This window comes from Sturnira hondurensis, unplaced genomic scaffold (assembly GCF_014824575.4).
Source record: "Sturnira hondurensis isolate 20B ecotype Veracruz unplaced genomic scaffold, ASM1482457v3 Scaffold0021143, whole genome shotgun sequence".
In the NCBI taxonomy this organism is placed as follows: domain Eukaryota; kingdom Metazoa; phylum Chordata; class Mammalia; order Chiroptera; family Phyllostomidae; genus Sturnira; species Sturnira hondurensis.
The window spans coordinates 743352-769287 of record NW_028093774.1 but is presented as its reverse complement, the minus strand read 5'-3'; the positions used below and the strand labels follow the sequence as shown (position 1 = coordinate 769287).

At 58.3% G+C, this 25936-nt stretch overlaps 1 protein-coding gene across 1 annotated transcript in view; it reads left to right on the top strand.

Annotated features, from left to right (window-relative positions):
- The window catches only part of DYNC1H1 (dynein cytoplasmic 1 heavy chain 1), a 60573-nt gene that overhangs the window by 12025 nt on the left and 22612 nt on the right, over window positions 1–25936 (top strand). Inside the window, exons 6-35 of the mRNA XM_037031342.1 lie at window positions 1139–1410; window positions 1499–1726; window positions 3067–4143; window positions 4977–5156; window positions 6400–6549; window positions 8145–8291; window positions 10811–10951; window positions 11273–11449; window positions 11565–11675; window positions 11750–11869; window positions 12400–12639; window positions 14450–14605; window positions 14730–14843; window positions 15274–15384; window positions 15467–15676; window positions 15810–15956; window positions 16144–16310; window positions 16391–16564; window positions 18064–18229; window positions 18311–18499; window positions 18591–18785; window positions 19330–19612; window positions 19843–19943; window positions 20465–20624; window positions 21580–21823; window positions 21985–22168; window positions 22372–22584; window positions 23216–23454; window positions 23645–23801; window positions 25455–25682. Of these exons, the coding sequence (XP_036887237.1) occupies window positions 1139–1410; window positions 1499–1726; window positions 3067–4143; window positions 4977–5156; window positions 6400–6549; window positions 8145–8291; window positions 10811–10951; window positions 11273–11449; window positions 11565–11675; window positions 11750–11869; window positions 12400–12639; window positions 14450–14605; window positions 14730–14843; window positions 15274–15384; window positions 15467–15676; window positions 15810–15956; window positions 16144–16310; window positions 16391–16564; window positions 18064–18229; window positions 18311–18499; window positions 18591–18785; window positions 19330–19612; window positions 19843–19943; window positions 20465–20624; window positions 21580–21823; window positions 21985–22168; window positions 22372–22584; window positions 23216–23454; window positions 23645–23801; window positions 25455–25682 (6281 nt within the window). The remainder of the gene's footprint in view (window positions 1–1138; window positions 1411–1498; window positions 1727–3066; window positions 4144–4976; window positions 5157–6399; window positions 6550–8144; window positions 8292–10810; window positions 10952–11272; window positions 11450–11564; window positions 11676–11749; window positions 11870–12399; window positions 12640–14449; window positions 14606–14729; window positions 14844–15273; window positions 15385–15466; window positions 15677–15809; window positions 15957–16143; window positions 16311–16390; window positions 16565–18063; window positions 18230–18310; window positions 18500–18590; window positions 18786–19329; window positions 19613–19842; window positions 19944–20464; window positions 20625–21579; window positions 21824–21984; window positions 22169–22371; window positions 22585–23215; window positions 23455–23644; window positions 23802–25454; window positions 25683–25936) is intronic.

Here is a 25936-nt window from a genome sequence, read left to right as displayed (position 1 = left end):
GGCTGCAGACGGAGAACTGCTCAGCGCTTCCTCTTTCTCCCTCGCCTGCTCCATCCTGCCCTCTGCCTTCCTCCTTGTCCGGAACGTGGAGGAGCTGCCTTTGGCTTTCCGAGTGGCAGTGGCGTGACTGGCGTTGCGTTGGCCTGCAGCGGGCCAGTGGGCACAGTCAGCGGGCCTGTGCACACCGTCCCTGCCGGGCTCTCTGAGTGGGGTGGGGCCCTCGTGTGAACGTGCGGACATGCCGGGTAGACGTCGCTCCATCGCACTGGGCGCAGTGCGGGCATCACCTGCGCACCGACTGGTGCTGAAAGGCGTGCCTTGCGTGTTAGGAATGCCTCTGCAGCCGTTGTATCTTCCTGACATGTTTTCTTTTTAATCTTACACCAGAGGACGTAAAAAACAGACTGGCACCCATGTGCTTCTGTGATACGTCAGTAGCACCCTCAACCTAACTTGAGCTGTGGTTATGAAATTTAAATTTTAGTCATTTTGAAGGTGATAAAATTCTGGTGTTTCTAAGCTTTTCTAATTTTCATTAGTAGAACATTTAGATAATATAGAGAGCAAAGAAAGATGACGAGGATACCCCCAGGGCCTTTAGAGGGTGTGATCTGACTGATGCGCCTTAAAGAGCGAAAGCGAGACCACACTGTGTCATTCTGCCAGTGACGTAGCTTTTCTTCATTTTTTACTTTTTTTTCCTCCCCAGGAAATTTTTTTAAAGATTTTATTTATTTATTTTTAGAGAGAGAGGAAGGGAGGGAGAAGAGGAGAGAAACATCAGTGTGTGCTTGCCTCTCGCGCGCCCCCTACTGGGGACCCAGCCTATAGCCCAGGCCTGTGCCGGGACTGGGAGTCGAACTGGCCAACCCTTTTGGTCGCAGGTCTGTGTTCAGTCCCCTGAGCCACACCAGCCAAGACACAGCTTTTTAAAAAATCAAACAGTTTCTGTGTCACTAAATCTTTTGCAACATCAAAATTCTCCATCATGAAGACACTTTTTAGTTTACCCACCCAGCGTTAAGCCTACACAGGCCATCCTTGTAGCTGAATTGCTTTTCAGTTGAGCTGTAATGGACATGTGCCGTTATAGTCGTTGTACAGCTTTGTATGAAAACTATTCACTTTCTCAATCCAGGTCTAAAACAGGCTTTGGAGACCGTGAATGACTACAATCCTCTGATGAAAGATTTCCCTCTGAACGATCTGCTGTCTGCCACGGAGCTGGACAAGATAAGGCAGGCTCTCGTGGCGATTTTCACCCACTTGAGAAAGATCCGAAACACCAAGTACCCCATTCAGAGGGCCCTGCGCTTGGTGGAGGCCATTTCCAGAGACCTGAGTTCTCAGTTACTCAAAGTGCTGGGCACTAGAAAACTGATGCACGTTGCTTATGAAGAATTTGAAAAGGTAAGTTTTAGTGCGTCAGAAACTAACCTCAGGGCACTGAGATGAAACTGCTTTAGTAACGAGCTGCTTTTCCTAAATTGCACCCTAGGTCATGGTGGCGTGCTTTGAGGTTTTTCAGACTTGGGATGATGAATATGAGAAACTTCAGGTGCTGCTGAGAGACATTGTCAAGAGGAAAAGGGAAGAAAATCTGAAGATGGTGTGGCGAATCAACCCTGCCCACAGGAAGCTCCAGGCCCGCCTGGACCAGATGCGGAAGTTCCGGCGCCAGCACGAGCAGCTGCGGGCTGTCATTGTCCGGGTGCTGCGGCCGCAGGTGCGGCTCCCCTCTGGGCCTGTCCCCTCTGGGCCTGTCCCCTCTGGGCCTGTCCCCTCTGGGCGGCCGCGAGCAGTTGGGTGATGCCTCTCCTTTTTAGACTCAGAACTAACTGCTTGCTTCTGTTCTGCACCGCTCTCACTTCTTCCCTCCCTTTCCTGTTGTCTCCGCCATCCTTGGGATCTAGTGACTTGTTACATTGTTTCTATCCAAATCCTTAACTTCCTCATCTATTCCTTCTTCCCTCCTTCTTCCCCTCAGATTGAATGGAGCCAAGAGCTGGGCTCCCTGAGCTGTAAACTGCAAGGCACCATCGAACTAGCTGTGGGACTTGGGCGCATTATTTAACCTCTACTCCAGATTCCTCATCTGCAAAACATGAATAATAATTGCATGCACCTGAGACTTATTAAAATCATTGACTCATTTTCTTTGTAAATGCTTTTTTTCTCAATTCAACTTTCTCCTACAAGGTGCTTTTCTTCCCTTAAAAAACCCAGCCATGTGTGTAAGATGCAGTGAGATGTATAGATGGATTGATAAATGGGTGTATGATAAAGCACATGCTAATCGGCTGGATGTTCATTTTATCCTAGGTGGGGTTGCAACTCTTTCACCCCTCCTGTAGTTTGGAAATCTGTAATAAAATGTTAGGGGTGTCTGGGAAGCTTCCCTCACCACTTGGGCGCCTGCCATTCAGGGCTGAGTACTCGTTCACCGTGAAGTCTCGGCACCTTCTCACTCGGGGTGGCGCTCGTGTATGTGGACCTGCGTGCACTTCGCCCTTTACTCCTCGCCGAGTCCTGAGTCCAGTGCTGAGCCCTTCTGACCTCGGGTTTCTTCACCCTTTGCCTCTTCTCACCTGTCGAGTGCTTAAAGAGCACCACATGTTTTCTCTTTGTGTGCGGACCCCATGGGCCACGTCCTTCAGGTCAGCATAGTTTGTGATGCACATGTGTGCACATGTGGCCACACCACCGCTGTCCCCGGGGGGGTGTGCTTGCCCACGGTTACGACTTAGAGGCTAACACATCAGAAAGGAAAACCTCTGGATGCTGAGTCTGTGTACAGCGCCCCTGTGGGTCCCCACGCTCCTGTGCAGTTTAATTGCCCACGACCGAGGTGTCAACTCGCTGTTGTCATTCAGCTTCCTAGGCAGAGAAGTCGGAAGGTCTGTGTGGTGCAGAGTGAGCGTGTGTACTGCGTAAGTTGTGGCTGTAACCTGCTGCGCTGAGGTCACGTGCCCGCTGCTGACTGGTGACGGGTGGGCATGCACTGCACTGCGCCACCCAACCCGAGTCTTCGTTGGTAACCTCTTGTCGCGAATCCTTCCCTTGCAGGTCACAGCAGTTGCGCAGCAGAATCAAGGGGAGGTCCCCGAACCCCAAGACATGAAAGTAGCTGAGGTACTGTTTGATGCCGCAGACGCGAACGCTATTGAGGAGGTGAACCTGGCCTACGAGAATGTCAAGGAGGTGGATGGGCTCGACGTGTCCAAGGAGGGCACAGAGGCGTGGGAGGCTGCAATGAAGAGGTACGACGAGAGGATCGACAGGGTCGAGACACGCATCACCGCCCGCCTTCGCGACCAGCTGGGCACGGCCAAGAATGCCAACGAGATGTTCAGGATTTTCTCCAGGTTCAATGCACTGTTTGTCCGGCCTCACATCCGAGGGGCCATCCGTGAGTACCAGACCCAGCTGATCCAGCGTGTGAAGGACGACATCGAGTCTCTTCACGACAAGTTCAAAGTCCAGTACCCACAGAGTCAGGCATGTAAGATGAGCCATGTGCGCGACCTGCCGCCCGTGTCGGGGTCGATCATCTGGGCCAAGCAGATCGACAGGCAGCTCACCGCCTACATGAAGCGCGTGGAGGACGTGCTGGGCAAGGGCTGGGAGAACCACGTGGAGGGGCAGAAGCTGAAGCAGGACGGCGACAGCTTCCGCATGAAGCTCAACACCCAGGAGATATTTGACGACTGGGCCCGGAAGGTGCAGCAGCGCAACCTGGGTGTCTCGGGGCGCATCTTCACCATCGAAAGTACTCGGGTTCGGGGCCGCTCCGGGAACGTCCTCAAGCTCAAGGTCAACTTCCTTCCTGAGATTATCACACTTTCCAAAGAGGTTCGCAACCTCAAGTGGCTTGGCTTCCGAGTGCCACTGGCGATTGTGAACAAGGCCCATCAAGCCAACCAGCTCTACCCGTTCGCCATCTCCCTGATCGAAAGCGTGCGCACCTACGAGCGCACCTGTGAGAAGGTGGAGGAGCGGAACACCATCTCGCTGCTGGTGGCCGGCCTGAAGAAGGAGGTGCAGGCCCTGGTCGCAGAGGGCATCGCGCTGGTGTGGGAGTCCTACAAGCTCGACCCATATGTGCAGCGCCTGGCGGAGACCGTCTTCAACTTCCAGGAGAAGGTGTGTCTGAGTCTGTCCTCCTGTGTCCTGGGAGGGAGCCGAGCATGGGAACAGCTGGCTTACCCGCTAGTTCTCCTGTGGCAGGGTGGTCAGTGACGGCGGGAGACGCGGGAGCGGGGAGGGAGAAGGCCCGCTCTGCTCGGGCCGTCTGAGGGGTCGGGGCTCCAGGGAGGCCGTTAAGGAGCTCACACGTGAGCTTAGACATGAGTGGAGAGGTGACAGACGCGTCGGACAGCGAAACGAGAGCTCTGTCACTGGTGGAGCTGCCTGCAGAGCGTGGCTCTCGGGCTTCAGCCCAGGCTCCCACACACTGGACTGCAGGGGACTGCTAGCCCCGCCCTGCTGGTGCGCGCTGGCTCCCTAGGGCAGAGAAGGCGCTGAGCAGAGCATGTGTTGCTTTCTGCTCCCAGACTTAGCAGTCAGAGGCCCTCCTCTGTGAGCAGGAGGGAGTTGGGGGCAAGCTGATCATTTCATACAGCTCCCTCCCTCCCTCCCTCCCCAGTAGGATTAGCTGTTCATGGAAGAATCGCTCTGCCTCGAGCACCAGTTAATCAGTTGAGAAGAATGTACATCAGAACCAAGGGGTTTTAAATGTTAAATAAGTCCTGGCTGGTGTAGCTCAGTGGATTGAGCACGGGCCTTCGAACCACACGATTACGGTTCGAGGCCCAGTCAGGGCACATGCCTGGGTTGTGGGCCAGGTCCAAGTAGGGGACGCACGTGAGGCAACCACACGTTGATATTTTTTTCCCTCTCTCCTTCCCTTCCCTTCTAAAGATAAATAAATAAAACCTTTAAAAAGTAATAAAAATACTAAATAAACTGTTTTTCAGGTGGATGATCTACTGATTATTGAAGAAAAAATAGACCTAGAAGTCCGCTCCCTGGAAACGTGCATGTACGACCACAAGACCTTCTCCGAGATCCTGAACAGAGTCCAGAAGGCCGTGGACGACCTGAACCTGCACTCCTACTCCAACCTGCCCCTGTGGGTCAGCAAACTGGACCTGCAGGTGAGGCCGGGCGCCTGGGCCATGCTGCCGGCACAGGCGCGGGTCCTGCCTCGCAGCCGAGTAGGCGGTCACCAAAAAGCCTTCTTCCGCAGACGTGACTGCTGACAGTCAGCTCCCCTCCAGAAGTCTGCACCCACTCGACGGCAGGGCTCGGCGGGGGCAGGTGCTGTGAGGGAGGGGGGCAGTCTCTCATCTCCTGCACGCAGGACAGCCTGCTTGCCCTCCCCTGCCCTTGTGACGCAGAGCGTCCCTCCTGCCCCACTCAGGCATCCATCTCCGCTAACCCTGCCCCTCTTCCCCACACATGCTGAGAAGAAACGCCCGACAGACACCCGGGGGGCGTGCGTTGGGGACGCAGAGAGGGCGGGTGTGTGTAGCATCCTTACCACCCAGAGCGGCTTTCTTGTTGGTGAACATCCTGACGCATCTCAGGAAGGAGGATGTTTTGGCCCAGGTCATTCAGTGGACAAGCGGTCATTGGCTAGTTCCAAAGCTGTTTTTGGTTCACCACTTTTCCCTTCCTTCCCCTGTTAACTGGGTAAGTCGGTTGCAGGGTGTCCACACAGAGGGAGCACAACAGAGTGAAAGCCAACAAAGCCTGCTCTTCCGCGTCCCTGGGGGTGCCCGGTTTCCTCAAGGCCACCTTCACGTGTTCCCGGGACAGCGGTGCGGCCCAAGGCCGGCTCTTCCCACAGACACGCAGACGTGCCATCTGTGGGGGGTGCGCCGGTCTCGTTCCGGGTCAGAGGGAGACTGTCCTTTACTTGAACAACCACAGAAAGGCCACTGTGCAGGGCACAGGTGTTGACTAAATGCACTGTGGCCGTCGTGCAGTATGCCTAGTATACCCAGTATGCCCAGTGTCGAGTTGGCACGTCGTGCCTGGAACTGACGTGAAGCTGCGTGTCCCTAACACCTGAATGGGAGGGAGAGGGAGACCGTTTCATCTACAGACTGTGGACTGCCAGCCTCACCTCCGGGGCCGGGCGCCGACTGTGCTACACAAAACTGTAGCTGCAGCTGCCACATTCTTGCTCGTCCTCGATCGCTGGTGCTTTGGGAGCCGGGCGGCGAGCTACCCGAGGCCAGGGAACATGCTGGAAGTGAGGGTCAGAGCAGATCGAGGGCACGGTCATGGTCGGTAGCTCTTCGTCTCAGACCTGGAACCTCAGCTTTCTATTCAGTGCACTCTGTGAGCGTGCTCTCAGGAGAGTGACGGTTCTTCACACTTCCTCCCCTGCAGATTGAAAGAATACTGGGCGTCCGCCTGCAGGCTGGCCTGAGAGCTTGGACCCAGGTGCTCCTTGGGCAGGCAGAGGACAAAGCAGAGGTCGACATGGACACGGACGCGCCCCAAGTCAGTCACAAGCCGGGGGGAGAGCCAAAGATCAAAGTGAGTGCTTCCCAGAGCAGCTGTCTGCAAGTAAGCAAACCTTTCCCCTTAGAACGGGCCGGTGAGAAGGCCCCTGTGCCCTGCAGAGGCAGGGCAGGCCCCGCCCAGCCCAAGTGAGCCAGGTCAACACTGCCCAGGGTGCAGGGTGGGAGTCATGCATGGCGTGGTCCGAGGGCACGTCTCAGCTGTGTTCCCTCAGTTCGTGCAACCTCGTCCCATCCTGAGATGAGTGTGGTCAACGCGCTCCAGAGTGTCTGGTTGTGAGGGAAAGAGAGGGAAGAGCCCAGGCAGCATCGTGTGCCTGGTGCCTGCAGCAGCCCACCAGCGGGGTGGGGGGCGCCAAGGGTCCTAGGGAGCGTCTGGTGTCTGTGCCCCGAAGCGACCCTCGGCTGCAGCAGGCAGGGGTGTGTGGAAGCTCCCGTGCGTTCTCCGTGACTCTCCTGTGAGCCTGGTTCCAGAAGGGGTGTCAGAAAGTGAAGAATGAGTTGATGCAGAAAAGCCCCCTGCTCTCCGAGAAGCGCAGGAAGCCAGTCCCAGGACTGGATGCTGTCTGCTTGTGGCAGACATCCAGCCGGCAGCCCTGAAACAGCGCTGCTTCCCCAAAAACGTGCTCGGAGTCTCACTGGAGACTCGGGCACGGCGCCGCGGCCACCACACGCCTGTTCCCGTGTGGAGGCGAGGTCAGCCCAGGCCTGGCAAGCGTTCTAGAAAGTCCTTTGAGCTCAAACTGTGCAGATTGGCCTGGTCTCCTGCAGTGGGCAGTGGGCAGAAAGTGTGCGCCGCCCAGGAATTCACTAAGTGCCGCTGCTGCTCGTTGTGGTTTGGGAAATGCTCGTCAGTAAAAAGCTCTCACAGATCAGAAGTCTAAGGGAACTGCAAGTAGAAGTTTGACCTGGGAGACACATTTGGCTTTCTTCCCCTTCCCAGACTTTACCTTCTCAGTTTTTTCTCTTTTTAAAGATTTTATTTATTTATTTTAGACAGAGGGGAAGGGAGGGAGAAAGAGGGAGAAAAACATCAGTGCGTGATTGCCTTTCACACACCCTCCACTGGAGACCTGGCCTGCAACCCAGGCATATGCCTTGACCGGGAATTGAACCAGTGGCCCTTTGGTTCACAGGCTGACACTCAGTCCACTGAGCCACACCAGTCAGGGCAGTTTTTTCTCTTAATGCTGGAAAAATGTTTTCCTGTTTAAACAGTACATATACTTATCCTCAGAGCACACTGTTTAAAATGCTGAGATTCAGGAAAGCAACGAGTGTGTCCAAGGGGCAGCTTGTCCCATGGCGACCAGGGAGCGTCCTCACGCACTTCCAGCACCGGGGGGGCGGGGGGGGCAGGGCATGCCCAACGGGGGCCTGCCAGGTGCATGCCAGCCTCGCGTCCCTGCTGCGGGCGCCCTGGCCTCTCAGCTGTTCATCCCCATCAGGTGGGGGTGCGCTGAGCCCCCAGGCACAGGCCCGGGAGGAGGCTCCGCAGTGTCGGACCTTGTGGCTCAGGCGGCGGCAGCTCAGAGACTGACAGAAGGGTGACGCGTCCGAGCTGGGCGGGCGGACTAGGTCACCGAGTGAGACCTGAACCCCTCGTTACAGAACGTCATCCACGAGCTCCGGATCACCAACCAGGTCATCTACCTGAACCCGCCCATCGAAGAGTGCAGGTACAAGCTGTACCAGGAGATGTTTGCCTGGAAGATGGTCGTGCTGTCTCTGCCCCGGATCCAGAGCCAGAGGTACCAGGTGAGCCCTCCAGCCAGGCCATTCCTCGGGCTGGGCCACACGCCTGCCCTTCCCACCCCAGCCCCTGTCTCTTCTTTAAGTGCAGCTCCAGATGCATCTTCTCAGTCTCCAAGCTCCAGGACCCGCTTTCTAAGGCAGGAAGCTTTGAGTGCCCTGACTCCTCCCCCTCCCTATCTTTTTTCCTCCCTCCCTGTCTTTTTGTGTATTTTATTTTAGAGAGAGAAATATCCATTCGTTGTTCCATTTACTGATGTTCTCATTGGTTGGTTCTTGTATGTGCCCTGACCAGGGTTGAACCCACAACCTTGGCGTGTCGGGACAGTGCTCCAACCAGCTGAGCTGCCCGGCCAGGACATGCATCTCTTTTCTCAACTTAGACTATGAACTCAGTTTTTTCAAGGTTTTTTGTGCGAGCAGCTGCCCCTGGACGTGGTCTCAGCAGCATCAGCCAGAACGCAGTGACATCCTGACGGGAGCAGGGCCTGAGTGGCTCCTGCCCCAGAGGGGCTGGTGCTGCCTGCCAGCGCTTCCCAGGCCTGTGCCCGCCCGAGCTTGTTTGCGGTGCTCTCCCGTTTACCCCCACCTTCGCACACGAGCGCCAGCTCCTCGGTGCACGGCCCCCTCACCTAGGGCTCGGCAGCTCCTCCCTCTCCTCTGAGTCTTCCTGTCAACAAATGAACTTGACCCTGTCCCCCTCCAACCATCTAATCTTTCTGCTCCTCTTGGTGGCAGACATGGAAGAGCTCCCTGCACAGCTGCTCCAGTGTCATCTGCCCCCAGGTGTGCCCGTCTCTCTGCCACAACAGTGGCCAGGTGGCACTGGGGCTCTGCCCTGCTGGTGTGGCATCGAAGCCCATGAGAAGCGCTCGCTGTAGAACTGGTCTGGGCTGTGCGCCCTTCCTGCCACACTTCTGTCTCTCTGGTTCCCTCCCACCTCACTGGCTGATCTCCTCTCCTGGTTCCTCTCTGTCCCCCTCGCCCCAGCCTCGGGGTGTCCAGGAGAGGTCCTCCCCACAGCACTCCGTGCGTCCTACGGGTGCGCAGCTCTGGTCCTTTCCACCCGGCTGCCTCCTTGGCTGCTTCTGTGACCCTCTCAGGGATGCATCCCATGGGCGTGGTTCTCTGGCCCCTCCCTCAGGTTCGCTCCTCCCCAGTCTTTTCTTTCCACCCTTCAACCCACCCAGGCCCAAAGCCTGTTCAGAATGCACAGTGGGGTACTTCCTGCCACAGCCCCTGCTGAGGCACTGTTGTCTCTCACCTGGGCTGTTAGAAGTCCCTCCCAGCCGGCCTCTGGGTCTGCCTAGTCCCTAAGATCTGTTTTGAGCTCAGCAGCCAGAGTAAGTCTTAAATTATATGTTCATCCGGATGCCACTATCTTCAGGGCCTGTTTGTTAGTGCCTTCCTGTCCCACTCGGAACAGAGGCCCACGCCCTGAATGGCCTGCCGGGCACACATGACAGGCTGCTCATTGCTGCTCTGCCTCAGCTCTTGCCACTGCCCACCTAGGCCCTGCTCCAGCCACGCTGGACTCCTCGTGCGTGCCAGGCACTCTGCACTGCCCACCTGGCTCAGCACCCCTAGTGGCAGTTATGTGCATGGCATCCTCCGGTTGCTCTCTGCTGGGGTGTCACCTCCCCTCCCCGCCTCCTGCTTCCTCTCCCTCTGACAGCCTGTGTATTTTGCATTCTTCTTCGTCGTCTCTCCCTCCCCCGTAACATGAGTGGGTGTGAGCAGGGATTTTCATCTGTTTCTTGCACCTACAGCAGTACCTGGCACCTAACAGACGCTCACTGAATGTGTCGTCTGCCCGTCACCCCAGCGGGTGTGAATCTTGGTCGTGCTGCTGTCATGTGCTTAGACGTGGCATTCAGTGTCCCCTCGGTGGGGAGGGCCGGTCTGTGAGCCTGCTCCAGGCGCGTGCCTGCACTGCAGGCTGGTGCCTCCTTACACAGCGCCCAAGGCGACGCCACGTGCTCCAGCTCGGCTCTCCTGCTCTTCCTTTGGTTGGCACGGCGAGCTAAATACAAGTAGACTGTGCTCACTCATGACTAGGGAAGTGGACGTTTCCCCCAAACACCGTTTCTCTCGTGGGCTGTTCTTCCAGTCCGTTCTCTTTGAGCCGGGATGCGGAGCTGAAGTTTGCACACACTTGCGCTCATCTCCAGCTTTACTTGGTTAGGTGGGCGTGCATTACGATCTGACTGAAGAAGAGAAATTCTATCGGAACGCGCTAACACGGATGNCCTGCTCCAGGCGCGTGCCTGCACTGCAGGCTGGTGCCTCCTTACACAGCGCCCAAGGCGACGCCACGTGCTCCAGCTCGGCTCTCCTGCTCTTCCTTTGGTTGGCACGGCGAGCTAAATACAAGTAGACTGTGCTCACTCGTGACTAGGGAAGTGGACGTTTCCCCCAAACACCGTTTCTCTCATGGGCTGTTCTTCCAGTCCGTTCTCTTTGAGCCGGGATGCGGAGCTGAAGTTTGCACAAGCTTGCGCTCATCTCCAGCTTTGCTTGGTTAGGTGGGCGTGCATTACGATCTGACTGAAGAAGAGAAATTCTATCGGAACGCGCTAACACGGATGCCCGACGGCCCCATGGCCCTGGAGGAGTCCTACTCCGCAGTCATGGGCATCGTCACTGAGGTCGAGCAGTACGTCAAGGTAAGCAGCGCCACATTCCTACTGGGGACAGTTGGGAGTGCGAGACCTGACGAGACACAGTGGGTATAAGCAGAAAGCTCTGGGCCGCATTAGTGTGGTTAGGTAGTGTTCGCTGTTTTAGTGCAAAGAATGGACATTTTGGACAGGTCTTAGGGGACATGAACTGTCATTTTGGAGAATTGTAAATTTTATTCTTTTCTGATGTGAAAACTCCGAGAATTTGAAGTGAAGTTTTTCTGATGGAGACGAGTGGGCGTGAGCCGTCTCGGCAGGGCCCGAGAGCGTGCGTCAGCCGACTGTCCACCTGGCCTCCACGCACAGGTCTGGCTCCAGTACCAGTGCCTGTGGGACATGCAGGCCGAGAACATCTACCACCGGCTCGGGGAGGACCTCGGCAGGTGGCAGGCCCTGCTGGTGCAGATCCGGAAGGCCAGAGGGACCTTCGACAACGCGGAGACCAGGAGGGAGTTTGGGCCGGTTGTCATAGACTACGGCAAGGTGGGCCCGCCATCTTCCTGGGAGGTGTCAGCCAGGCACCAGCACTGGGCTGGGCAGAGGTGGGGGTGCAGGCGCCAGCATGGAAGGACAGTGTCGTGTGCTCTCTCACCTGCAGGTGCAGTCCAAGGTGAACTTGAAGTATGACTCTTGGCATAAGGAGGTCCTCAGCAAGTTCGGGCAGATGCTCGGATCCAACATGACAGAATTCCATTCCCAGATCTCCAAGGTGAGAGGCAGGGCCCAGGCCACACAGGCACCCACTGGCCCCCCGACTCCGAGTTGACTCTTGCTCTCCGACAGTCTCGCCAAGAGCTGGAGCAGCACTCTGTGGACACAGCCAGCACCTCCGACGCGGTGACCTTCATCACCTATGTGCAGTCTCTGAAGCGGAAGATCAAGCAGTTTGAGAAGCAAGTGGAGGTGAGCTCTCGGAGCAGGGAAGTCCCCACTGTGTGTGCCCTGGCTCCCCAGCCCTTTGGGGCTGGTTCTCAGGGGCGTCTGCAGATCCCTCTGTCAAAACCGCCGACGTGCTGTGAGCACACGGACCGGGCGCCCTGGGCCTCTGTGACGTGAAAGGCCCTGCAGGTGATTCTCCGCACGCCGACCGAGGTTGAGAACCACTGTTTCTTGTCTTGCAAGAGCTGATATTTCCTTGTTGATCTTCCAGTCGTCAGACGTGAATTTCCTTTCTGTAATTTGGGGTGGGGACAAGGCACAGCACCGACATGCAGAGGTCCTCTCCGGAGCCTCTGGGTGCAGCGCTGGCCTGCAGGCGGGCTCCTGGGTACCCTCGGCTCCCCGTGCCCCCCGCTCTTGGGGCGGGAGGCTGCTAAGGAGGGCAGGCGTAGCGGTGTTCTGTGTTCTCCGGGTCTTCTGGGCCGTAGACTCTGACGGTGGTTCTGTCGTTCTTAAAGAGTTTTAAACTGCACTTTCTCCTTCAACACGCCAAGCTCTACCGCAACGGTCAGCGCTTGCTGGAAAAGCAGAGGTTCCAGTTCCCGCCTTCCTGGCTGTACAGCGACAACATCGAGGGCGAGTGGGGAGCCTTCAATGACATCATGCGGCGGAAGGACTCCGCCATCCAGCAGCAGGTGGCAAACCTGCAGGTGAAGATCGTCCAGGAGGACCGGGCCGTGGAAAGCCGCACCACCGACCTGCTGGCCGACTGGGAAAGGACCAAGCCTGTCACAGTGAGTGTGGCCCCACTGTACCCCGAGCCCCTAGACCAGCGGCACAGTCTGGTGTCTTCCTTTCAAACCAGAAGGCCATGTCACGGCTTAGCTTTTGAATAACAAAGAGTCTTTCTTTTATAATTAAAGAAGCAGTACTGTAGTTGGAAATGTGAACACCAACTTTGACCTCTTGACCCCAGCCCCTCACTCCAGTCCCTTCAGTTGGGAGATGGCCTGCGGCCACCCCACCCCGAACACCCCCAGTCTTGTCGTCAGACAGGAGATGGTTTTAAAGACTAAACACTCTCTGTTAAGTTGTCCTATCACGGAGGCGCAATCAGAGGCCGGGCCCAGTTTCTAGGGACGCAGGCCGAGCCTCCGCAGCTGCTGGCTCTGCTGTGGGGAGCCTGGTGCTCTGTTGCTGACGTCACAGTTGGTGGCCCTCTGTCCCAGAGCTAGCCACGCCCNGACCTCTTGACCCCAGCCCCTCACTCCAGTCCCTTCAGTTGGGAGATGGCCTGCGGCCACCCCACCCCGAACACCCCCAGTCTTGTCGTCAGACAGGAGATGGTTTTAAAGACTAAACACTCTCTGTTAAGTTGTCCTATCACGGAGGCACGATCAGAGGCGGGGCCCAGTTTCTAGGGACGCAGGCCGAGCCTCCGCAGCTGCTGGCTCTGCTGTGGGGAGCCTGGTGCTCTGTTGCTGATGTCACAGTTGGTGGCCCTCTGTCCCAGAGCTAGCCACGCCCGGTCCGCTCCGTCGTCCGGTGTTGGCTGAACTCCGGCTGTGCTGTAGGCACGGTGCTGGGCATCCGAGGTCCGCAGCACACACAAAAGCCAGGAGCCTGCCCTGGTGGCTCGTGCTCCCGTGGGAGCAAGGGGTGAAACCGGGCAAGGAGACACGTTTGGAGTCACAGTGACGAGAGCCGTGGCAAGGGGGAGGGCTGGGTGGAAGAGGGCGCTGGCGGTGCACTGCTCTGTCGGGGAAGGCGCCATCCTCACGGAGCCCTGGACAAGGGTAGCTGGCAGGTTACGTGGGTGGGGCGGAGGTCCAGGTGGAGGCCCGAGTGCGAGGCCCAGTGGGAGGCAGCGGCAGGGTCAGTCCTCCTCACTGAGGACGGCAGTCTGTGGAGGCGCAGACAAGGAGGGTGGTCAGAGACCCTACTGCCCTGCGTCTGGTGGTTTGCAGGCACAGGCTCTCCACCCAGCCTGGGGGCCAGCTGGGCCTCCCACCATCGGCCCGGTGGGGCTCTGTCCTGCCCCCAGTGCTGTCTGAGCAGCCCGGCCAGAAGTCCCTGAGTTCGAGTTCGGTTCAGGAGCCCTGTTTGAAGTCGGCCTCTGCAGAACCATGGCTCTTGGGGATTGAGGGGTGACCAGTGGGCAAGGCCCCAATCTCCATCCTGGAGGGCCCTGGGCATGTGTCCTGGACTGTGACTAGAGTCTCACTGTCGTTGTGGTCAGGAGTCAGCCACAGGGAGGACAGGTGTGCGAGTGACGTGCATGCTGCCGCAAGGCCACACCCAGACAGATGGCGCCGGTGTCTCGGGCTTCTCTCAGGCTTGTCTCAGGCCCCGGCGTGGTGGCTGGGTCTGACTTCTGTTCCGTCTGCCGAGTACTCAGTGAGCTGGTGGCTGAGCTGAGAGGCGCCCCCTTTCCTTGCTCACGTTTTTACTTGTCAGACGCAGAGGTGAACATTGCACTCAGATGTGTGGTCACGAGTCCCCGAGCCCTAGAAGCCTCCCTCCCCGCCAGTTTGGGACCCTCGGTGTCCATCTGCCCCGGCCCCAGCCCCAGCCTGCAACTCTCCATGCTTCACCTGCTTTCAGGGCAACCTCCGCCCAGAGGAGGCGCTCCAGGCGCTCACCATATACGAGGGCAAGTTCGGCAGGCTCAAGGACGACCGGGAGAAGTGTGCCAAGGCCAAGGAGGCACTGGAACTGACAGACACGGGGCTGCTGAGCGGCAGTGAAGAGCGCGTGCAGGTATGAGCCCCCTGAGTGGGGAGGCCGGGACGCAGCTCCTCACCCTCACTCCGCACTTGACCTTGGCGCCCTCTGACTGGTGTCAGCTTCCACAGTCTCACTGCTGCACTGTGCTCACCGACAGGTGGCCTTGGAAGAGCTGCAAGACCTCAAAGGCGTCTGGTCAGAGCTCTCTAAGGTCTGGGAGCAGATTGATCAAATGAAGGAGCAGCCGTGGGTCTCCGTGCAGCCGCGGAAGGTGTGTGTCCTGCGAATTGGTGTTTGTGTGGTTGCAGGTGTGCCCAGTCTCGGGCCTGTATTGGGGACTGCAAGCAGGGAGCCGTACCAGGAGCTCACCAAGTGTCCCCTAACAGTCCCATGCATCATCGACATCATTCATCCATCCTAATGTGAAACCGTTTTTTACGACATTAAAAGGACTGGCCCTGGCTGGTGCGGCTCAGTGGATTGAGTGTCGACCTGCGAATCAAAGGGTCACCAGTTTGATTCCTGGCCAGAGCACAGGCCTGGGTTGCGGGCCAGGTCCCCATAGAGGGTGTGTGAGAGGCAACCACACATTGGTGTTTCTCTCCTTCTCTTCCTTCCCCTCTCTAAAAGTAAATAATTTTTTAAAAAACGTACATGGAGAGGAGCATGGGCGAGCTTGTGCCACTGCGTCTCTCTCGCAGCTCCGGCAGAGCCTGGACGGCCTCCTGAACCAGCTGAAGAACTTCCCTGCGCGGCTGCGGCAGTACGCGTCCTACGAGTTTGTGCAGAGGCTGCTGAAGGGCTACCTCAAGGTGGGTGGCCGCTGCCGCGGTCGCGGTCGCGGGTGTCCGTCAGGAGTGCAGCTGCCTGGCTGACGGGCGGTTCTCTCTGCAGATCAACATGCTGGTGATCGAGCTAAAGTCCGAGGCGCTGAAGGACCGCCACTGGAAGCAGCTGATGAAGAGGCTGCACGTGAACTGGGTGGTGTCCGAGCTCACCCTCGGCCAGATCTGGGACGTCGACCTGCAGAAGAACGAGGCCATCGTCAAGGACGTGCTGCTGGTGGCCCAGGGGGAGATGGCTCTGGAAGAGTTCTTGAAGCAGGTAAGTGGTGGCCTGGTCCAGCACCTTCCAGTCACGGTTCAGGCTGGCCCTTTTTGTCCCTGTAAGCCAAGGTGGTCGTGCCGCTGGCCGTCGCCTGCACCACGGCGACGTGCTCTCTCTGGTTCTGATGCAGATACGGGAAGTGTGGAACACGTACGAGCTGGACTTGGTTAACTACCAGAACAAGTGTCGCTTGATCCGTGGCTGGGATGACCTCTTCAACAAGGTCAAAGAGCACATCAACAGCGTCTCTGCCATGAAGCTGTCTCCGTACTACAAGGTACCGTCGTCGGGGAAGCTCCCCTGTGCCGCCGCCGCCCTGCCTTCCGCGGACAGCCCAGGGGCCTGCTCTCCGGAGCGTGAGCCAGAGAACCCGACACGAGCTCACCCCGCAGGCTCAGTGGACATGGCCGTGTCTGCGCAGGAGCAGAGACTAGCTTTGCCCTCTTCCTTCCACCGACCGCCAGGTGTTCGAGGAGGATGCCCTGAGCTGGGAGGACAAGCTGAACCGCATCATGGCCCTCTTTGACGTGTGGATCGACGTGCAGCGGCGCTGGGTCTACCTGGAAGGCATCTTCACCGGCAGCGCAGACATCAAGCACCTGCTGCCCGTGGAGACCCAGCGGTTCCAGAGGTACAGCCCCCGCTCGGGGCGGGCAGCCCTGGGAGCCGGTCGCCAGGCCCAGGCTGACCTCACGTCTGCCTGATTTGTAGCATCAGCACGGAGTTCTTGGCGCTCATGAAGAAAGTGTCCAAGTCCCCCCTCGTCATGGACGTCCTCAACATCCAGGGCGTGCAGCGGTCTCTGGAGAGGCTGGCAGACCTGCTAGGGAAGATCCAGAAAGCGCTGGGCGAGTACCTGGAAAGGGAGCGGTCGTCGTTCCCCAGGTGAGGTCACCGGTTGTGTGGAATGGCGCCCAAGTTCAGTCGTGCTCCCCCACCCCCCACCTGTGAGTCCATACAGGTGATTCACTTAACGCTCAGCACTTCCCGTCGCACACTGGTTCCCAATTACAACAAATAACCTTAATTATGTTCTACCTTCTCTTTTTGCCAAGCTCCCTTTAACCTCTCATCCACCCTCCCAGGTAGCTTGAATCTCTTTGAAAATTTACTTTTCAAGGTCACATATACATTCTAGAGAAACGGTTGTAAGTGACAACCGAGTGGCACAGCTGAGGTCTGTGAGCTCGCCAGGCCACACCTGGCACTGCTCTACCTGCTCCACGCATGGCCCCAGATCGAATCCTCACAACGGGCCTAGGGAATCTTATACCCACTTTGCAGATGATAAAGCTTTAATCTAAAAGAGGTTAATTAGCCCTGGCCGGTGTGGCTCAGTGGATTGAGCACCAGCCTGCAAACCAAAGGGCTGCGGACTGAATCCCCAGTCAGGGCACATGCCTGGGTTGCAGGCCAGGTCCCCCGTGGTGGGGGGCACGCAAGAGGCAACCACGTATTGCTGTTTCTCTCCCCCTTTCCTTCCCTTTCTCTGAAAATAAATAAATAAATCTTTTTTTTTTAAGGTTAAGTTATTGGACGTGTAGAAAGAGATACCGAGAAGTGACCCACTAAAGAGGTTGTAGGAGTCACCTGCCTTGGTTCTAGCAATAAGGAGGTGCATTTCCTGCAGAGAATTTATTTATTTTTTACTTTTATATTGTATTTATTTTTACAGAGGGGAAGAAAAAGAAAGAGAAACATCAATGTGTGGTTGCCTTGCATGCCCCGCACTGGAGACCTGGCCTACAACCCAGGCATGTGCCCTGACTGGGAATCGAACCTGCAACCCTTTGGTTCATAGGCCTGTGTTCATTCCACTGAGCCACACCAGCCAAAAATGTTCCATTAAAAATTTAGCTCTGATTATTTTCCGAGTGGCATCTCTTTCTTTCTGAATAGTTTACTGAGTATAAATCAAAACAGGTTTTATAAAAGTGAATTTGTGAGCCCTGATTTGCGACCAGCATGGCTCAGTGGCTTGGACACTGACCCACAGAGTGAAGGGTCGCAGGTTTGATTCCCAGTCAGGGTACATGCCTGGGTTGCAGGTCAGGTCCCTGGTTGGGGACATGCGAGAGGCAACCTGTGATGTTTTTTCCTCCCTCTTCCTCTAAAAATAAGTAATAACAACAAAAATAAGACAAACGTGAGTTTGTGAAGTACTGAATGATATGAATGACATGAAATTTACTGAATTCCTCTTCGGTGTCTTGTTAGACGAGCGGGAACGTCTGGCTGAGGCTGGGAGGGGCTCGGACATGCTCCAAGAGCAGGCCGATTTTGGGCGCCCCTCCCGGTGCACCTTCCCTCCCGCACTCGGGGGTGCCTGGAGTCCCCTCCTCGTTGCTGGCATTGTGGGAACTTGGATGCTGTTTTAATTGTAGGTTCTATTTTGTGGGTGATGAAGATTTGCTGGAAATCATTGGAAACAGCAAAAATGTAGCTAAGCTGCAGAAACACTTCAAGAAAATGTTTGCCGGCGTCTCGAGCATCGTCCTGAATGAGGACAACTCTGTCGTCCTGGGCATCTCGTCCCGCGAAGGAGAGGAGGTGCGGTTCACTGTGCTTGTCCCGGGGAAGACTTCTCCCACCTCTCTGCACATCCTAATTCGTAACTTCCGTGTGTCCCAGGTTATGTTCAAGACCCCCGTGTCAATCACCGAGCACCCCAAAATCAACGAGTGGCTGACACTCGTGGAGAAGGAGATGCGAGTCACGCTGGCCAAGCTCCTGGCAGAGTCTGTGACCGAGGTCGAGATTTTTGGTAAAGCAACTTCAATCGACCCCAACACCTACATCACTTGGATCGATAAGTACCAGGTAACGCAGGGCAGATGGGCACGGGCTGGCACCAAGGGCAGGCTGGTCTCTAAATGCTGACCTTGTCAGACCTCACGTCTCTGTCTTTCAGGCCCAACTTGTGGTCTTGTCGGCCCAGATAGCCTGGTCTGAAAATGTGGAGTCGGCGCTGAGCAGCATGGGCGGGGGTGGGGACGCGGCACCCCTGCACTCGGTGCTGAGCAACGTGGAGGTCACCCTCAACGTGCTGGCCGACTCCGTCCTCATGGCACAGCCCCCACTGCGCCGGCGAAAGCTGGAGCACTTGGTTAGTCCTGGGTCTGGCTCATCCCCTCCCCGTCGGCTGGGTCGTGCTTGGAAAAGGGTCTCATTGCGTCGGGGAGAAGGGCCGATGGCAGCAGGATGGGCCCCGGGGTGGGATGGGGCTTGTGTGCCCACTGAAGAACGTGTGGGTCGGGCGCAGGGGCTGCGTACACAGTAGTGTCCTGGGGAGGGGGGGCTTCCACGCCTTCTCATCATCTTCCACGTGGCGCAGCTTCAGTGTCGGCTGGCACGGCTCCAAGTCAGGGTCCCTTGTCACTAGGCTTTGCACCCCAGGGCAAAGCAGAGAGGCTACTGTGACCGAGGTGGCTGTCCCCCCATTAGAGTTTTCGATGGTAGCAGAGCATTTATGTAGTGAGGTGTTTCTGAGTTGGCTGCCACTCTGGATTCTGGGTAACTAACTGCGTCGTGTGGAGAGCGCTTCTGGAACGAATGTACATGTCAGTGTCATAGAGGCAAACGCAGCTGCCCGCGTAGGTCTCCCAGGTGGGTTGCATGGGCACTGGGCTCTCACAGCGGTCTCTCTGCAGATCACCGAGCTGGTTCACCAGAGGGACGTCACCAGGTCCTTGATCAAAAGCAAGATCGACAACAGCAAGTCCTTCGAGTGGCTCAGCCAGATGCGGTTCTACTTTGACCCTAAGCAGACAGATGTGCTTCAGCAGCTGTCGATCCAGATGGCAAACGCCAAGTTCAACTATGGCTTCGAGTACCTAGGGGTCCAGGACAAGCTGGTCCAGACGCCCCTCACTGACCGCTGCTACTTGACAATGACGCAGGCCTTGGAGGCCAGGCTGGGCGGGTCCCCCTTTGGTGAGTCACTCCACAGACTTGGACTTGGACGTGCAGAGTAGAAGAGCAACATCATTTTCAAAAATTAACTTTATGATTTAAATGTGTTTCTTAATTACATGCCTCCTGTGTTCCAAATATTTTAAACTTGTTTGCACTTATTATGTCTACTTTTTAAAATGAATTGCTCTTTACAACTGTCTCAACGCCGGAGCTGTGTCCTGGACTCAATGCCTCTCTTCACACGACAGGGCCTGCGGGCACCGGGAAGACCGAGTCAGTCAAAGCTCTTGGCCATCAGCTGGGACGCTTCGTGTTGGTTTTCAACTGTGACGAAACCTTTGATTTCCAGGTGAGAAGCTTTGTGGGACCCACGCAAAGCCGAGGCCCGCGAGGGTCAGCGGGGAGCCCCGTGCCCACACCTCCCAGCTGCCACCTCCTTACTCAGCGTGGCCCTGGCATCCTAGCCCACATGCTTTCGTGTTGAGTTTGACGTTTCCAAATTCCCTCTTCAGCGTGACATGTTTGTCCTGAAGGGTGGTTTCTTAAAGAAAGGGGCAGTGCCCCAGTTTGTGATAATCAGGTGCCACACGAAAGGGTTCTTAGTCGGCAGAGAGTGAGTGCACACAAAGGCAGGAGCCACAGCTCTGCCTTCAGGATTTGAGCAGGAGGAAAGGGTGTGGCGGCTGCCCCGGCACACGGGCACACTCGGGCTGCTGGGCTGAGGAAGCCCTGCCATGCCGGGCGGCCCTTCCCAGGGGAGGGCCCGCATCCCCGCTTCAGACACGAGCAGGCATGGGATTCCCCCGGGACTGGCCCCGGGTCAGATGGGCCGCCCGAGGTGACCGGCCGCACCCCTTCCTCCCCTCTCAGGCGATGGGACGCATCTTCGTGGGGCTCTGCCAAGTGGGGGCGTGGGGCTGTTTCGACGAGTTCAACCGCCTGGAGGAGCGGATGCTGTCAGCCGTGTCCCAGCAGGTGCAGTGCATCCAGGAGGCGCTGCGGGAGCACTCCAGCCCCAGCCTCGACAAGGGTGAGGCTTCCTCCTGCCTGCGGTGGCTCGGGAGGTGGGGGCACGCCGCTGTGGGCCCTGGTCCCGCTTCCGTCAGAGTGAGTGGGACTTAATCAGGGCGGCGAGTCCCGAGTGTGGCTGCAAGGCCAGACCTGGGGTGGCCCTGTGTCAGTGGTTCGAGGTTCTGGTCCCGGAGCAGCCTCAGCCCGCGCGTCCCTGTGCCCTCCTGCAGCGTGTGCTCCAGACCGCGTGTGCCAGCCCTCTGCCTCCCCTCTGCCTCCCCTCTGCCTCCCCTCTGCCTCCCCGGGGCCAGCCTTCTTCCCTGGGGAGTGGGGAGTGGCAGGTGGAGAGGAACTCCTGCAGAGAGGCCCCGAGGGCAGAGGCACGGGCCCACCCACCGTCCTTGTGGGCTGGGCCATGCACAGTTCCGCTTGCTGTGTGTCCTCTTACTCCAGAAGGGTAGTACCTGGTCCTGCCAAACCAGTTCCAAACTTCCCAAACAAGTAGCACACCAAAGACGCCAGCACCTGCTTGCTCCAGTAACACCCCAGAGTAGACACCCACGTCCCGTGTGGCTCCATTGCGGGTGGTTGTGATTGGCCCCGGGAAAGGGGGCCTCTGGGGCCGAGGCCAGCCAGCCACGTCACCTCCCCGGTTTCTATTTCCGTGTCTGAGACCGGGCTGCATCCTAGTCTGGTGTCATCCTTGGGTCACACAGGGCCTCGGGTAGAACGGAGGGCTTCCTGCCCTGTGACTGGTCGGTGAGATAGTCGGGCACTCCGTCTGGGCCAGGTGTGTGGACAGGGAGCCCCCGGCAGGCTGGACATGCCCTGGGTGCCTGTGGAGTGGCCAGGAGCGGCTCCCTGCAGCCCTGCACTGTGGGCTGCAAGGCCATGGGGTATGGGTCCGTGTAATTTCAGAGATTCCCACAGCGTTGTGAACATTCCCGAGTCTAACTCCATCATCTGACTTGCAGCCTCTGCCCCCATTACTTGCGAGCTGCTGAACAAGCAAGTCAAGGTGAGCCCAGACATGGCCATCTTCATCACCATGAACCCTGGCTACGCGGGCAGGTCGAACCTTCCAGACAACCTGAAGAAGCTGTTCCGGAGCCTGGCCATGACCAAGCCGGACCGGCAGCTGATCGCCCAGGTCATGCTGTACTCGCAGGGCTTCCGCACAGCCGAAGTCCTCGCCAACAAAATCGTCCCTTTTTTCAAGTGAGTGACTCAGTTATTCTGATCGCATCTCTAGCCTCTGAAATGTGCCGTTCCCAGTCCCCTCTAATCGCGGCGCACCCTGCCCGGTGCTCCCTGGCCTCCTGGCGTGACACCAGTGCTGCTGAGTGCACAGGTCTCTGCGAAGACGCTTTCTCCCCCAGGCTGTGCGACGAGCAGCTGTCTTCTCAGAGCCATTACGACTTTGGGCTGCGAGCACTGAAGAGCGTGCTGGTGAGTGCGGGCAACGTGAAGAGGGAGAGAATTCAGAAGATAAAGAGGGAGAAGGAGGAACGAGGCGAAGCTGTGGATGAAGGAGAAATTGCAGAAAATCTGCCTGAGCAGGAGGTACGTCCACATGTTCTTCCGTCACTGGTCCCTCACACACTGCTCAGACTTCTGTCACAGTGACGCGTGACGGGCGCACTGTTGGGCCGTGCCGTGCCCTGGGGTGGGTGGCCGAGACCGGCGTTCGCGCTGTGGATGGGCGAGTGCGCCAGCCACCTGCGCTTCAGCTCGCCACCCCCCCCCCCCCGCCCTTCGCCACGCAGATTCTGATCCAGAGCGTCTGCGAGACGATGGTGCCCAAGCTGGTGGCGGAGGACATCCCGCTGCTCTTCAGCCTGCTGTCGGACGTGTTCCCCGGGGTCCAGTACCACCGCGGGGAGATGGCCGCGCTGCGCGAGGAGCTGAAGAAAGTGTGCCAGGAGATGTACCTGACGTATGGGGACGGGGAAGACGTCGGCGGGATGTGGGTTGAAAAGGTAACGGGGCCGCCATCCCCAGAGTGGTCCTCGGAGGCCGGGTCCCAGCGGTTTGGGAAGGCCACCTGGGGCCTGCACAGAGTCTCAGCTTAACCCAGACTGGAGGCAGCGAAACCCGCCTGAAAATTTCACTCACGGGGCGTATTTCTCCTCTGAAAACGCCAGCTAAGGGCGTCGTTGTAGTGGAGGAAGTTTACGCCACCAGAGGTTTCGTTGAGGGGCTGCCCAGTGACCGCAGGTCAGCGACCTAGGTCACTCGCCCCGCAGTGGCTGCTGCTTTCCCTTCCTCTGAGACGCGCAGGAAGCAGTCACTCACCCAGGCTGCGTGCGCCGCACTGGAGGCCTCTGTGGGCACGGTACCCACAGCCTGGCCACGGTCCTGCCCCTTGCAGGGTCTCCTGTGCCAGCAGCCCCCGTTCCATTGCTCCCACCCCACCGATCACAGCCCTCCCCACGGCACAGTGAAACAGGTTGGGAGGCGCTCGTGTGAGTGTGGCCGTGCGGAGGGTCTCTGGTCGGAATCCCAGCACCTGCTGTGCACGGTTCGCACCGCCGTCCGCTGGCTCACGGGAGAAGGGGCAGGGCCCTGCCGGTTCTCTCCCCGAAGGTCACGGGCCGTCTGTGCCTGCAGGTCCTCCAGCTGTACCAGATCACCCAGATCAACCATGGCCTGATGATGGTGGGGCCCTCGGGCAGTGGGAAGAGCATGGCCTGGCGTGTCCTGCTGAAGGCTCTGGAGAGGCTCGAGGGCGTGGAGGGCGTGGCCCACATCATCGACCCCAAAGCCATCAGCAAAGACCACCTCTACGGCACGCTGGACCCCAACACCAGGGAGTGGACGGACGGGCTGTTCACACACGTCCTGCGGAAGTGAGTTCCCTCCAATCGGCGTTGGCGCCCCAGCGCGCGTGAGGCTAGTCCTCATCACAATGCCGACAGCATGTGTGGGGGCTTCCGTCCGAAGTCTGAGCAGAGTCGGTATTTGCCGGAGAGACCGTTGCAGTGTGGGCTCTGAGTACGAAGGCCTCGAGTGAGTCAGAGCTGTGCTCCCCCCCCCCAGGATCATCGACAACGTGAGGGGCGAGCTGCAGAAGCGCCAGTGGGTCATCTTCGACGGCGACGTGGACCCCGAGTGGGTGGAGAACCTGAACTCCGTGCTGGACGACAACAAGCTCCTGACGCTGCCCAACGGGGAGCGCCTCAGCCTCCCGCCCAACGTAGGCAGCCCCCGCGCGTCACCCCGCCCTCGGGCAGCGCACGGCCCAGGGACGAGGCCCGGCCCCAGGGGGACGGGGTGGGCGTGGGCGCAGTTTCAGAGTCCGTCGTCTGTGTGCTGGCCCTTCTCCACTCCCATGGCCGGTGAGAAGTGGGCTCGTAAGTAACATTCCACCACGCGTCCATTGGGCACGCTCAGCCCCTCGCCCACCAAAAGGCGGGGTGGAGTCAGGACCTCTGAAGTGACTGTGCTCGAGGGACCCCGAGGGGAAGCCCGTGAGGCTGCCCCAGGAACGAGCCCAGCACCCAGGTCCTGCCGGTGTGGAGACGGGCAGGCCTGGTGTGGGCACACGTGCACTTCTGACCCCGTGTTCTTGCAGCGCTGCTGTGTGCTGGCTGTGTTGGGCGCTGAGGTTGTAGGGATGCACAGCACGGACGAGAGCTCACTGCCCTGTGGCTCGCTGCCCACTGGGAGGACAAGCGAGCAAGATAGGGAGGGGGTGACGGTGCTGAGGACACAGGACATAGTCGCCCGGGAGGGCAGCCAAGGTGTCCCTGGGAAGGTGGGCTTCACTGGAGACTCAGAGGGTGAGTCTGTGGGCTCCCCGCATTCTGGGTGAAGGCACCGATGGCAGGAGCAGGGGTCTGGGGGTACCCAGCAGGTGCCTGTCAGGAAGGGCGGCAAGAGAAGTCGGGAAGACCACCCAGGGCACAGGTCATGTTAGGTCAGGCCCCCAGGGGGCCTGTTCCTGGCAAGAACTGAGCTTGTCCTCTGGGAGAGTCCAGATTGGGACAGTGTCACCATGTACTCAGACTCTCTGGCTGCTGTCTGTGTGACAGCTGAAGTGGGCAGCTGGGAGCAGGGGCCTGTGGAGGCTGTATGGTGCCCCAGGCCCAGCGTGGGGGGGGGGGTGTGGAAGTCAAGGCGCTGGAAGAGGCCGCGTAGTGATTTAAAACTGGTGTGGGCGGCACTTGCCTTGCACTGGAGGAGGGGGGATGGGGAGGAATGGGGCGGGACGGGACCCAAGGGCTTTGGCCGGAGGAGCTGGAGACCATGAGCCTTTGTCACGAAGCGTCTGCATCAGTGGGCATTGCTACTTCGAAACCAAGCCTGGTTCCTCAGGCCCCTCTGTCAGTGAGCTCCCGCACAGATGTGGGTCTCGATTTGACTCGTCAGGGTCTTTCCTCGGTGCTCGTCATCCCGCAGATTCCAACTGTTGTCGGGAAGAGGGGTCTGCAGGCCTGCTCACAGCCAGGGCCGGCCTCCCGGATCGGGCTGTCTGTGTTGGATCTAAGCCCCGCAGCCTGCCAGCTCAGGCACTGGGCAAAGCCCCCAGCTGGTCTGACATGGAGACCCTGTGGGCCTGCCCCAGGCAGAGGCGGGCGGCTGAGTGGGGCCCGTGGGCGTGCTCACTGCGGCGTCCCCTTCGAGGATCCTTGGCTTCCCCCCACCCAAGCCTGCCGTGCGTGTGCTACTGCCCCCATCACGTGGTCCTCCTGCCCTGATTCTCCAGAGAGAGGTTGGCGGGTGGTGTGGGGACGTCAGTCGTAGACATTATGACTTTTTGTCTAAGTGTAGAAAGACTAGACTTAAGTCACCCTTAAGGTCTCTGTCAAAGCTGCCTCATTCCGTCTGCTCGGTGTTTTTTCTCAAGGTGCGGATAATGTTTGAAGTGCAGGACCTGAAGTACGCCACGCTGGCCACGGTGTCACGCTGCGGCATGGTCTGGTTCAGCGAGGACGTACTCAGCACAGACATGATCTTCAACAACTTCCTGGCTCGGCTGCGCAGCATCCCCCTGGACGAAGGGGAGGACGAGGCCCAGCGCCGGCGCAAGGGCAAAGAGGACGAGGGGGAGGAGGCCGCGTCCCCGATGCTGCAGGTGCGCGCTGTGCGCTCAGGCGTCCGTGTGTCGTCCTGTCCCCCGTGCACACACACATGCACACACGCACACACCAGTGCCTGGAAAGCATGGCGTCCGGGTTCTGTTCAGAAACAGCCACCGCTCATCCGCAGAAGCCGGGCACTCCTGAGGTCTGTCCCGCCCCAGCCTCCAAGGAAGCCCGGCCACTGCAGCCACCAAAGTCGAGACACGCAGGGAAGCGGGAAACCCTGTGTTGTCTTCCTTCCTGCTGC